Source organism: Argentina silus (assembly GCF_951799395.1).
Source record: "Argentina silus genome assembly, chromosome: 4".
NCBI lineage: Eukaryota > Metazoa > Chordata > Actinopteri > Argentiniformes > Argentinidae > Argentina > Argentina silus.
In genome coordinates, this window is record NC_139658.1 from 5,196,911 (window position 1) to 5,211,079 (window position 14,169).

The 14,169-nt window shown below is 42.7% G+C and overlaps 1 protein-coding gene across 1 annotated transcript in view; it reads left to right on the plus strand.

The window, feature by feature from the left end:
• Positions 1-14,169, plus strand: part of ca16b (carbonic anhydrase XVI b) — a gene marked incomplete at its 5' end in the record, with an annotated part of 147,930 nt that overhangs the window by 66,859 nt on the left and 66,902 nt on the right. Inside the window, 2 exons of the mRNA XM_083667634.1 lie at positions 12,352-12,670; positions 13,710-13,814. Coding sequence (XP_083523760.1) covers positions 12,352-12,670; positions 13,710-13,814 — 424 coding nt within the window. The remainder of the gene's footprint in view (positions 1-12,351; positions 12,671-13,709; positions 13,815-14,169) is intronic.

Below are 14,169 nucleotides of genomic sequence, written 5' to 3' on the forward strand. Positions count from 1 at the left end.
TTTCTTCCACCTTTCCTATCCACCTTATGAGTCCTTGACAGTGAGAGAGAAATGTGATGTGAAACATCAGTCTGACAGACTGTTAGCTTAGACAGCAAAAAGGCTCTAATATGCAGTGTTTTAAGAGGCCCTTGTACACAGACATTGTTTGTGTAATGCATTACTGTGTATTTCATTCTTTTGAATGGCTGTGCCCCTCATTCCTAATGAGGCTGCACTGTGATTGAGAGGCTGCCAATATAATGAAATCAGAAAGGGATCCTTCTTCCTCCCATCCCTTCTCTGCCTCTTACCAAATCCTGACCTGAATATTGAGAGGTAGTAAATCATTTCACTGAAAGCAAAGAAATCAATAAGACAGAGACATTAAAAGTAATTGGACACATTGATCGAAATGTACATTTATTCAGATCAGTTGGTCATTCACTCATGTCACTTCACGTCATGGGATATGTTGCATACTGTACTTTGAAAAGGGCACATGTAAGTAGGCCTTTTAAACAAGGAATAATGGGTAGATACTCTATGATACATCATTTTACATTCAATGGGAATCACAGAGATGCACACAAGCTCTTCATCTTTGGTTATTCATAATTTATGATTTTTAACTATTGTTGTTCTCCATCCTGGGAAAAGAATGAAGATTATTGAACAGTGTGAACAGTGTCTTTGTAAAGCCATATAAACCCACAAATTGACCAAAGTACTTCGGACAAGTGTCTGTACTAGTTTATTTACAGTTTGACTACCGAAGTGTAAATGTATCAACCTTGAAGGTTATTTGTAACAAGGCTTCAGACAGTTACCTGAGGGTGTACATCGTTTACAGACACGAGAGAGGAGAATATTGAAAGCTCCGAGCAGAGTACACAGTTTGTGTGCATTCCTCATGAACACAAGTCATGAGTGATGCATGAGGTAGGCCTGTTTGTAATGGAATAAACATATTTGGTTGACCCTGAGAGTGGTCTTTGTAAACCTGCCCACAGATTCTGCATAAGCCAAAACACTGAGCTGATTTCTCTGTTGATATTCCACTCTTTCTTCCCGAGGCACAGAGCAGCCAAGCGTCTCTAAGTCAGTTCAGAGGTCTGAGTTTGAGTGAAGAGCCTCTTCGTTAAATCCTTGCAGTGATGATGTTTGTTTTTTTCAACGCTGCTTTGGGACATTCATCCTCTCTAGGCCCCACAGCAGTGTGTATGTATGTATGTATGTGTGTGTGTGTGTGTGTGTGTGTGTGTGTGTGTGTGTGTGTGTGTGTGCGCGCGCACACACATGCACATGTGTGTTTATGAGTTTCCAACTCACATTCAGAGACCAATGATCCCAATAAGAAGTTACTATTGTAGACTGGACCCTGCCTTTCCCAGACGTGTTGAGCCTAATACTTGTTGCTGTACAGTTAGCTATTATACTGCAACAAATGACAATAGCCTCTACTCTTTTTTTTTTTTTTATATGTTTTTAGGGCATTTCTGCTTCATTGGCATAGAGACAGTAGAGATTCACAGGAAGGATGGGAGAGAGAGGAGGGATGACATGCAAGATAGGTCGAGGGTCGGAATTGAACCAGGAACCTTGCGATTACGTGGTAAGCACATTAGTGTGCTACGCTACTAAGCGCCCCAATAGCCTCTACTCTAAAAATGTTTGTCCTAGGGTAATTTCAAAGATTCCGTGAGGGAGGATGTGCTGAGTTTGGTAGTTTTTTAAGCAGAGCTGGGGTTTTGTGTACAGTATAGTGGGTGCCCTATCGGTCCTGTTGACATGCCCCCCTTTGGGTAATGCAAATATATCTGTTCTCCAAATGCAAACACTCAAACCCCCCCTGGTAGTGGAACCCTAATTAATAACACATTTGAATACCATGGCCTTTTTTTCGTGACATTTTTGTATTTCAGAAGTACATTGTTTCAGGACCTCTCAACAAAGACAGCTCACATATTCATACAGTGAAATAAGTGACAGTTGCATAACAAATAAGAGTGAGGCTGTTTGTAAGGCTGTGTGTACTGTAAGCATCACACCCTACTTTCTCCCCATACTGTAAAAGGAATAGTGGTGTGACAGTGGACGTGTTATTGTCAGGATTAGTTCTCATGTGACACAAGTGTTTATCATAGAAGAGACAACCTCTCCCCAGGTAAACACTAATCTCCCAGGGATGTTAGAAATTACTGCTCAGCAGTAAACAGCCAGCTGGAGGTCTAACTGGAAACCAGTAAGCTTCCTTACCTGCATTCAATCCACATATTAAAAGAGACAACAGTGAAGAAAGCTATGGGCTGTTTAAACACTGTGCCGGTGTTCATTAAGCTGTGTTGAATGGGTTTAATTTTGTACTGTATGTGTAGTCTTTGAGTTTGGCAGTAATGGAGAGGTGGGATTATTACAAAAATGAAGGCCATCACCTCTCCGTGTTGTGATATAATCAACTGTGTCATTTATGCTGTTGAGGGCAGTGGATGGCAAGGTCAAAGTCAGACCTTTTAATCTGCAACACAATCAGGCCTAAGAGCCAGAGCTCTCATCTCCAACACTGTTTTATGACCCTCTGATTGCCTTCTCCACTGCCTTAGGATGAGAGATTCATCCAACATGCTTTGACACATGAAAACACAAAGGCTCTTTTCAGAACCTAACATGCCATATGAAAGGAAGGATGGGGGTCCAGGCTTTTGTGGGATCTGACTGGATAATACTGTATTGTACATCAGTAAAATGGTTTCACCTACTGACACTGTTTCATAATCATTTTTTACTGATTATATTCCACCTGGTGTCCTGTACAAATTATATAATGTCTTGTTAAAGTTCTCTAACAAAATATAGCTTGCAAAAAGCATTCAAATAGAGATACTGTTCCAGCACATTCAGACTGTGATTTATCTGTTTCCAATGCTAGCCAGTAGCCACAAAGTATGGCTGAAAATAATTGAACAAAATTACTTGTTGTTTATCATTCCATAATGTGAGGAATAAAATGTACAATGTATTGTTAAAATAAAGTGCTTTAACAAAATAAAGGCTAGGCCTAGCAGCCAAAACTCTGCTTTCAGAAATATCACATTCTTTTTTCCAAAGTTAGACTAGGATATGGAAATGTTTTTTTTGTACTTTCATAATTATGACTAATGACTAATTTGTGTGGGGATGTAAGCGCCTGCATGTGTCTATCTGTGTCTGTGTTAGTGGGTGTCTGTGTAGGAGTGTTTGTTTTCATGACACAAAAGGGAGATTATGTGGCCCAACTGATGGCAGCAGATGGCTGGTAACAAAATATCATTACATTTCCGCTCTGAGTAGTGCCTGCTGCCAAACAGTAATGTAAGCCTCAGTCTGCTCTGGGAAAGGGCCTTTAGGAGGGCATTACCACAGAGAAAGAGATGCATTGAGAGCCTTTTCTTCTGTTTACATACTTGTTTTGTTTGATTTGCATTTGAAGGATTGATGGTAACTGTAACTGTTTGACCTTGATGCAAAAAGTCCGTAAAATTCTTAGAATCTCTACAATGAGCAAATAGAAAGGATCAGAACATGCACAAAAAAACACTCAAGTGTTCTCATCAAGAATACCTGAATGGAGGTCATTACGAGTCGAGGAAGTCAAGGACGTTTTTCTTTTCAAAGCATATGGGGAGTAATGTTCAGAAAAACCTCTCAGTAATGTAGCTTTGTCTGTGTAGAAGTACTATAATTACAGTAGTAACAACTCGGGATGCACCGTTACCACTCTTTCATTGCCAGTACCGATGCCAGTACCGATACAGAGTGCCGATCCGATAAAGGGATATTTTTTTAAATGTGAAATGCCACTGCCACCCCTCGAAACACTCACCTTGCAAATTTTGCAACAAAAAGTTTTACTAGTGTCTGTCTCAACCATTAAGTAATTCCAGACCCTAGACATGGTTGTTATTGTTGTAACACTTGTGTGTCATCTCAGCCGTCAGTCATGTTTGGCATTTAATATGAACATTTTGTTCTTTAATCTCTGTTCCATAGAACATGGGGTTGAGTGATTTTTGTTCTAACACATGTGGACTCATGTAAGGAACAATCCCTCCATTACCTTCCAATTCCATTACAATTAATAAAGTGCTATGTAACAAGATGTTACTAAAGTAATTACCGTGGCTGCTATTGAAGAAATTCACTAGGGTGCATAAAGTGCATAAAGATAAAATAACATAATTATTGTAACTGCATGGCATACGGAAAGGAATAGATTTATCACTGTAAGAAACTCATGAATTCTCAAACTCATTAATTCACTGAATGTGTGTGAAATGGTGCTGTATGTTAAAGCTCACACCGGCCTTTGTATGCATTTGGACCTTGAGTGCATGTTTTCTCAGTCTGAAATTCTCCTGTGAGCTATTTGTAATACTATCACAGCATACACTGTAATACTGCATCTTATGATAAAAAAAAGCTGTAGCCCATATATTGACACACCAGTCCAACCTCACAGTCCAATATGTCCTAATTGGAAGTGTAAGCAAAACAGTGTATACTAATTGCTTATCATCTGTTAACAAACTGCCTTAGCCCAATGACAGCTTTGCTTAGTAAGAGTAGGGATGTTATTAAGAGATCAATATTCTATCATAATTCTAGCATAACCAGCTCAGGTTACACAACGACGGAGGAGGATGAAACTGAGGTTGAGACATATCCCCCTCTCATTTGTCTGTTCCATGCTGGCTTATAGGGACTGCAGTAGGTCACCTAAGTGATACATAGTCTGGCTCTAATCCCCTTCATCTCTGTGTGACATGCACATCAGTTAAGACTGAGCCCTGTTATTTTAAGAAAGAGGATATTATCTTAAGCGATAATGATTGATGGCCGCCCCGATTACTGTTGTGGTGGACGTGACTGGAGAAGAGAGTCTCTGCCTCTCTCAGTTCTCTCCCTCTGACCTGTACCTCCATTTCACACTCTCAGTTATTTTTGGTCTGCTTTGTTTCCAGAGATAATCAGATTACTATATGTATGGATTTATTCATACTAGCTAAGGTGATTATTTTTCATATGCTAAAGTGCATATGCTAACAGAAACAAACTAAGCTGAGGCTTGAAAATTCACTGCATGCCATAGAGAAAGCCCCCACAAATCCTACAAAGGTTACAGCAGGTAATGTACCGTATCTGGTCCACACAGAGGTAGCCTACACTTCACTCTGACTCCTCTTCCCTCACTTAAGGAGAGCGTTTAGGTTCAAAGCGGTCTTTGAAATCAGTACCATTAGTTCCCTCCGTTTTCTCCCGTCCCTTTACCTGAGTTCAGGTTTGGAGCTCAGTGTTGTGAAATGATGTATATTTGCCTGTATATATCAGAGTGCAGAGACCTGCTTTTACAGAGGCATCAGTGAATCCCTCTCCATGGTTCTCTTTATCGGGGCATAAGCCAAGCCATGAAGTATTGATTCTGCTGGAACATCAAAGGCCAGTTAAATAGGAAGGGAGGAGGGCTGACTTGTTGTATTGCTTCAGGCAGGCATGGAGAAGCTGTCTGGAGTGCATGCAAAGTGTACTTGATACTTCATCGTGGTGGTATTTATGGCCAGAATTTAATCATTAGACAGGTTAAGAGTTGGCTAAATACCTCATCTGCAGTGGGGAGAGACTCGCTACTGTACTTTGGAATACATGTCTTCATGTACTGTATCTTGAGTTGCTTTTAAATATGCTGAATATTTGGTGTTCCTGTGAGGTCGTACCGGTTGGATGGTGAACATGCTTTCAAAATGCTAGCTGGTATAATGAGGAAAAAAGTGCAATTATTGTCCAACACAAGATGATGACTTGTTGAAGTGTTACAGATGGTCCTTATCTCAAAAATTTTACAGTGTTCCTCCCCTTGTCAGTAGTTCAACCTTCAATGTTCGAGTTGCTCAGAGTAGAGGTGAAGAACACCTCAGTGACGGGTGGTGGATGTGTGATGTTATTCACCAGCTGCGGCAGAATTTATATCTGAATCAATAGCTGGACAATTCACATGGGGGGCCATAACTCCTGATAATGGCCTGAGAAATGACCTCAGTAGCCTCCGGCACTTTAGCACTGTAATTGCCGTGTGTTGCAAACATCACTTTACTCCCAATAAATTCACAATGGCAGTGTGCTGTGTTGTATTCTCAGGAGGATCCCCTTTATTGTATGACAACATAAAGTTAGAGCACTGGGAGTCTGCAGTACAGTCCAGTACAGTACAAGAGGTGCAGCTGGAGCAGACAGACAGGCTGAAGTGCTTGTCAGTTAAAGGGCAGAAACGTTCCTGACCTGTCATTACCCTGCATGTGTTTAATCTGGTTAATGGCTTCTACCAAAGCCCCTGATAGACTTAATCAGTGAGCAGACAGACCATTTAGCAGTATTGGTATGCATTAGGCCAGTTAGACTGCTGACTTAATCAGTGAGCAGACAGACCATTTAGCTGTATTGGTATGTACTAGGCCAAGTTAGGCAAGAGTACAGAACATAATGTATGGTAGAACATAATGTTTCAGGTATTCCAAGTGTCTTTGTAGAGCACACATAGAAGTGTATGCTGTGTAGTTTAAATATAACTCAAAGCTTAGTTCAACAGTTGACTTATCCTCAGGAAGTCTTACAGTATGGCTGCACAAAAGAGGTCAGAGTTTTCCTCAGACAATGGAACAATGGGTCATCACTAGTTTTATGAATACAGAATAAAAGCCAGGATGTGAGGGCTTTTTCTTTTCACACACACTGGAGTGAGCATGCAGGAGACCGCTCTTGTCAGCAAAAAGTTTAGATCTATTGCAGGGCTATTTGATCTGCTAGTTTTCAAGGTGTGAATCTTTGAATGTTTGCCATTCAGAATCTGATGCTCTCAAACATCCATGTTTGATGACTTTCAGTTGTGGTTATTACCTACAGTATTAGATTATGAGTAATAGCATATACAGTATGCAGAGCATGTCAATTTCTCTGTAAGCTCTTCTGTCCAGTAGGTTGAAGGTCAAACATACATGCAGGTGATTGACGTGTCATAGCAATTTTTCTTGAGAATTGTGAGCCTAGCTATTGTAAACCATCCACCAGTGAGTGGGTGACATAGTTTCCGTCTGTGGACCAAGCTGTGCACCACTGACCTCAGACAAGCTCAGTGATGATTCACCTAGATCTTCACCTAGATCTTTAACCATGTCTGGAGATTGTCAGGTTTGTGTACCGTAAGAAGTGTCATGCCAACCTCTCCCAGTAATGCAGTCTCACTTAAACCTTTATTTTCATGCACACACTGAAAAGATGATTGAATGATGTTGGCAGATAATGGGAAAAGACTAAAGGTTTCAATGCTATTGTGATGAAAATAGTGCCAGATTGATGCTCAACCTTCGGCTGTTGGCAAGTAATGAAACTTCAACCCTCAAATGAAGATTACTTATAGCTGCATTATGACATTGCCTCACTCATGGTCTGCAGGCTATTGACGTTGTTATTGGTGTCTTCATGCAACATGATAACCATGCGCTCACAGAGCATGGTGGTGACTGCAGCAGTGCATGTTAGCCAAATACCTCACTTGTGCGACACACAGGAACAGTGTCTGCCAGCTAGTCTGTCACGAGAGCGGCCAAGATCACACAGAGGCATGTCACCCTGCGCTGTCCAGAAATGATACTCCTGGTCCCCAACAGGATTTTGTTTAATTCAAAGATTCGCAACCAACAACAAAGACCACAACAGTAGCTATTCCATTGTTATATGACAGGAATGGGATTTTTATGTCCATTCTTTGTCTGCCTTTTCTATGTTTCTCAGTTTTTCAGTGTTTCTCTATACCAGTATATCTGTCTACATGTAGGGAGTTGTGAGAGGTGTTCTGTGTTTGTTTGACTCTTATTGCTGTGATTTTGATGTCAGCCTCAGGGCTCTGTTCCCTATGCCACGTCTTTGGCTAATCCTGACACAGCTACGATATAGCTTGTACGGTTATGGGGGTCCCTCAACGGCCCCTTCCTCATTGGCCCCTTCCAGCTGGATGGGAAGTGCCCGAGGAATGAGAAAAAAAATAGCACACATACTTCCTTTTACCATCTGGCTCTACTCTCCCTCTCTCTACTCTCTGTCCCCCAAATGGTGCTATCTCTTCTCTGCCCAGTTATAGTTTGTGTCTGACAAAAGCCCTTGTGACATTTTGGGTGACCATGAAGTATTTTCTGCCTGTATTATTCAGTGCTGTATGGTACTTGTCGATACTTAACAAACTACAAGCATATTTTAAAGACATTATGATACCTTATGGGAAATATTGAAATGTTACATGACCGTAAAGTCAAATAAAACTGACAGCACATACTTAGCCATGCAGAAATGTAAGTGGCTGTTTGCCGTGCAGACCTGTGCTGGATGCACTGTAGCCGAGTAGCCGCCATCTACCCAGCGAGCAGTTGACTGCACAGTTTTGTGTTGCAGACACGCAGCTAGCAGCTAGAAGCTAGCCACACAGACAGCAGCTGCCAGCCTGGATGTGCACATCTGTTCCTCACATGGCTTCCCAGAAATTCCACAAGAGCAGAACCCTCTCCTTACACTCTGGTGAAACTTTCAGAAAACATCTCACACAACTTTCTCACATATTTCAGGCCACTTAGATGTGGGTTTACCAAACTGCAGGATAACCACTGACGAGCATGGAACTGGGGGGAAAGACCCTGTGGGTATATCCGAGGGTAGGACTATCACCGACAGTATGTGGCTGTCTAAAACACCATAGGGGGTGGGAGAGACCTTTATCTTGCGACATAACTGCTATGGCTTGAGGGCTTCAAAGCCACTACTGGGCTGCAGCTATTCAGGAAGCAGTCTGATCATTCTACCTGAGATGTGTGCGAGTTAGATGTGGTTATGGATACATGAAGCGTAACATCTGATACTTTGTTCACATACATTATAGTAGAATGACATAATGACTAACATATGCACACATGCACGCACCCATGCTACACATACAGTACACACACACACACACACACACACACACACACACACCCACACACACATAAAGATTTGATCTTGTGGGTTATAGTCCTGTTTGTCAAATCATGATAGAAACATGTACAATGATGATTGACTTTGGAGGATCAAAGTCAAAGTCAAAGTCAAAGTCAAAGTCAAAGTGGCTTTATTGTCAATTCTTCACGTCAAGACATACAAAGGAATCGAGAGGACGTTTCTCACTCTCCCACGGTGAGACAGATAAAGTGCCCAGGCACAACAGATAACACATACTAAAAGTAAAACATTCAATAAAAATAATTTAAATTGACTAGGCTATATATAAACCAGGACATTTTTGACAATCTCTATAATGTAATGTACTCTGCACTTGGCTAAGCCTCGGTGTTGTTGTAAACCACTGCACCATAACTAAAGCATATTATTTGCCTTTGCCTTGCAGATTTAAACAGAACGAAGTCAACTCAGTTGTATACAGTAACTTACTGTAGAATGGCATACACCCAGTTTTAACTAAAGCCCTCAGGAAACCCCTGACTGACACTTAATGAAATAATCCACCAATGCTATTCGCCAGAAAGTGCTGACTCTTGGCATTCTGGTGCATGTTACTGCTATATTTCTGACCTTTTCACTTCATGAGCTTGGGTGTTGTGAATGCCCTTTACTTACAGGCAGAGCTTTCTTTGTAACACGATGCAAAAAGTCTGTGTTTCTATTTAGGGATGTTTGAGTTCAACAAAATGAGATTTTTAGCACGCAGAGTTGAGCATCATTCCCCTGTGTGCTCTTCCTCCTTCCCTCCAGTCTATGTTCCATCTCTATATCTGGTAACCATGTTTTTAGTGAAGATGCCCTGAGAGTATTAGAAGGTGGTGGCTAATGGCTAATGAAGGTGGACGGCTCCCTTGGTAGCTGTTACTGAGGTACAGTACCTTGCTCTCGGAGGTGCCTCTACTTGTTTTTGAGCACTGAGTGTGGTCAACGGGGAGAGCTGTTGTGGAGCTCTAAACAGATAGGCTTAATTTAGGTGTGGATGATTCAGGTGCCTTTAGGGAAATGTGAGAGGAGTTGTTCAGGGGTTGAAGTTATGCTCAGGTGTTTTCAGCGCTTAATGTGAGAGTTATATGTAATGTTGTGTTATGTTATATTACTCTGTCTTATGATGCTGAAATGCTGTTACGTGGATACTATGTGGAGGTGTTTAAGTAATTAAATGTTTGACTGCTGTTTTGTAGTGTGGTGTGTGAAGGTTCAGGTCTGTAAGTTCTCTATGCTGGTGCTGCAGGATCTCCCAGGCCTAGCCCATGTTGCGTTGTCTGCTCTGCTCTGCTCTATCAGAGAGATGGGGAGGCTTTAATTCTATGCCCACTGGGGACAGCTGACACGGAAGAGTGTAAACTGTTGACATGGTGCTGTCTCCTCTGCTCTCTGATCAAAGACAGAGCATTCTTCAACCTGCCTTCAAGTAGGCTGCTGCCATCCTCCCCCAAATACCCCCCCCCCCCCTCTCTCTCTCTTTATACATCTCTGTATCTCTGTTCATCATGATGACACTTTCACTTTTAAACATACACTCTACCAGACCTCTCCCCTTCTTTAATCGTAATCATAGAATGTAGCTAGCAATCAACTCTGATAGTTTCAATAAAAATATATATGGTACAACATTCAATTAAATGACTCTCATACAGTATGTCTTTAAATCACTGTAATCTCTGTCTCTTTGATATCACAATTAGGCTGCTTTTGTATCAACTGTTATATGTGCCCCTTTTGGTGAACAAAACATCATTAATGGCTTTAATCATGTAGCCTTTCCTCCATTAGTAATTTAATGTGAACAACAACATTGCAACAAAAACACAACCTTTTTGATGAAGACAGTTTGCAGAGAGCCACAGTATCAGTGTATCAGACAGAATAAATTGACTTGGTACAGTGATTAATTAATCCCCTTGTAATGATGCAACTATCAGTAAGAGCTGAGCTTGGCGTAGGCAGGTGTGTGCATGTGTGTGTGTGTGTGTGTGTGTGTGTGTGTGTGTGTGTGTGAGAGACACAGTGAGCCATCAATGTACCATAGCAAGCTAAGCATGAGTCACCCTCTGGAGAATGAAGGAATCCGCCCTCTGGCTCCTAAAGCTACAGTTAACAGTTAACAGTGGAGAGGTGTGGGTGTTCTGTGGGCATGCTTACACAATCACTTACATTGGCTGCTGTGTGTTGGTGGGGTGGGGGGGTGTTTGTTTTTCTAAGTGGAATTGGCAGACGGAAATGTTAACCAGGTTGCAGGCGAGCTGTTTGGGTCTCTCAGTGTGTATTGAACTCCCTGATCTTTGTTATCTGATAATTGGGGTGAGTTGGGCGAGAGAAGAGGGACTGAGAACCAAGCCATAAAAGTTCCAGTGGAGGATGAGCTTTTGATCACTGTACGTGGAGGTATGCTGATATCACCCGCGCCAATACCGCTGTGCAGAGAGAGCAGAGACCTTTGAATGATACATAAAACTCACAGCAGAGCAGATAATGAAAACACAGACCAGCAGAGGTCTCCTCTGAGAAAATGAGAAATCTTTCACAGATGATAGGAAGTGATTCTCTAACAGACAGGGAGAAAGTGCTTCATGCTGAGAGGAGGTGAGATAGTGAGGCGACAGGGTATACAGTAGAGACTCCCTGGGTGGTGAATGTTTCTCGAGCAGAGCCATCTTTAACTGTGGTTGTCTCTCAGTGGCTGACTTGTCCCAGTGAGGTTTTTTTAATGATGTCCTGGTGAGAGCAGAAATGCATATGCTGATAGGCTCAGTGGAGCTCTGGGTAAGTGTTCACACATATTCACGCTCGGAAGGCCCATGGAGATGTGTTCTGGTAGTTTCTTCCCATCCTGTGTGTGTGTGTGTGTGTGTGTGTGTGTGTGTGTGTGTGTGTGTGTGTGTGTGCGTGTGCGTGTGCGTGTTTTTTTCTCCATTTGGAATATTACACAATTGCAGTTTGTATTTCTGCGTACTGCCTCCTCATCAATTTGATAAATAAAGTTTGTTCAGAGAAGGGGTTTACTGTGAATGAAGTTGATAGACGGGTCGTGTGAGAGCGGGGAGTGTCAGAGGGCTTCTACACCTCCAGAAGCCCCATCCTGCTGTTCTCACGAGCCCTCTCACGAGCCCTCTGGATTCACCCGATGGTGGTGATCATTACTTCCCATTAAGTCGTTGTGTCAAACGATGACACCTGGGCTGGCTGTGTGTGAGGTGGTCTCAGACGGGGATTTGCTGCTGCTGCGCCTGCTGCTACCGAGGCCTGGGAGCCTATCAAACTAGCATCTGTTTCACACTGACTCTGTCTCTACTACAGCCTGTTCTCTTCTGCCCTAACCCAACACTGTCTCTGGCTGCACCCCCAGAGCCTGTTAACCCAACACTGTCTCTGGCTGCACCCCCAGAGCCTGTTAACCCAACACTGTCTCTGGCTGCACCCCCAGAGCCTGTTAACCCAACACTGTCTCTGTCTGCACCCCCAGAGCCTGTTAACCCAACACTGTCTCTGTCTGCACCCCCAGAGCCTGTTAACCCAACACTGTCTCTGGCTGCACCCCCAGAGCCTGTTAACCCAACACTGTCTCTGGCTGCACCCCCAGAGCCTGTTAACCCAACACTGTCTCAACACTGTCTCTGTCTGTACCCCCAAAGCCTGTTAACCCAACACTGTCTCTGTCTGCACCCCCAAAGCCTGTTAACCCAACACTGTCTCTGTCTGCACCCCCAAAGCCTGTTAACCCAACACTGTTTCCTTCACCCCCAGTCAAAATAGATGGCAGACCTTTGGTTACTGAATTAAGTGATGGAATTTGTGTGGTTGCATTGGTGTGAGGGGATGGCAGGCTTTATCACAATATGTGTGTTTAGTAGTGCTGCCAGACTCAGAATACCTTTGACCTTTATGAAGAGACTGTATTCCAGCCTCATCTCCAGTCTTCAAGGCTGATGCATTATACAGGCTCTCTTGAAGGTTCATTTCTTTCTGGAAATCTGCCCAGATGTTCTTATTTAGCAGTGTATGCGACTTTACCTGCTTCAGGCTTAAACAGCAAAATCTATCTCTAGTTGCGTTAGCATTTTGCCTTCAGTATGTTTTTGTATTGGTTAACGGACCACAAAGGTTAGCCGACATTTGGTATAGTAGCCTTTATGTATATTTAATGTTAGAGCAGCAAATATTATAGACAGACAAAAGCCTAAAGTACCATGTTTTGGGAAATAAAAAAAGTTATTGTTCATTTCTATTTCGATAGTGTTTCGATAGTGTTTGCTTGTTTGTATTTTTTAAATATGTTTTTAGGACATTTCTACTTTATTGGGGTAGAGACAGTAGAGATTGACAGGAAGGATGGGAGAGAGAGGAGGGATGACATGCAAGACATGTCGAGGGTCGGAATCGAACAGGAACCGTGCGATTATGTGGTAGGCGCATTAGTGTGCATATGCCATGATGGCATATTTGTAGTTGCTATCTATTGTATGTATCTTGTCTGTACATACATGATATTCTAGCCTATTTCCTGTTGTTTGTTGTACAAAGAAAAGAAAAGTGACGGGAAAACAAGTGACTGGAGAAATATACAGGTATTATGTATCTGTGGTCTTTCAGTGTTAGACATCTTTTTGGAGGAAATTCCTGCTGTGGATCATCTAACCTCTGTCTGTCTTCCTCAGCTGTAGCGGATGGCCAGCCTGGGTCTGTAGGAGTGGAGGATGGTGGCAGCATGGGTGTGATGAGGGGGAGGAGGGCAGCAGGGGACTATTACTGGGCTTATTCAGGTGAGTCTACTCTCTACAAATCTACTTTGTCTGACCACTCTGACTTTCAGGAGAAGTGCCAAGCCCCACTTACCCGTGGACTAGCATTTGTTCATTATACTGTACAGTAGCAATACTCTATCTATCTTCCTTCTTCTCTTCCATCTCTTTCCTATTCCCCCCCCCTTCTCTCTCCCTCTCTCTCTCTCTCTCTCTCTGCTCAGTCTCTCTACCCACCCCATCCCCTTCCCTATTTCCTCTTCCTACCTCCAACAATATCTTAGCTCCCAGTTGAACTCCTTCCCTCTCCCCTCTTCTTCCATATTTCTGCCCCTCCCTCTGAGCCGTGTGGCCCTAGGGGGTAGTTGGGGCAGTG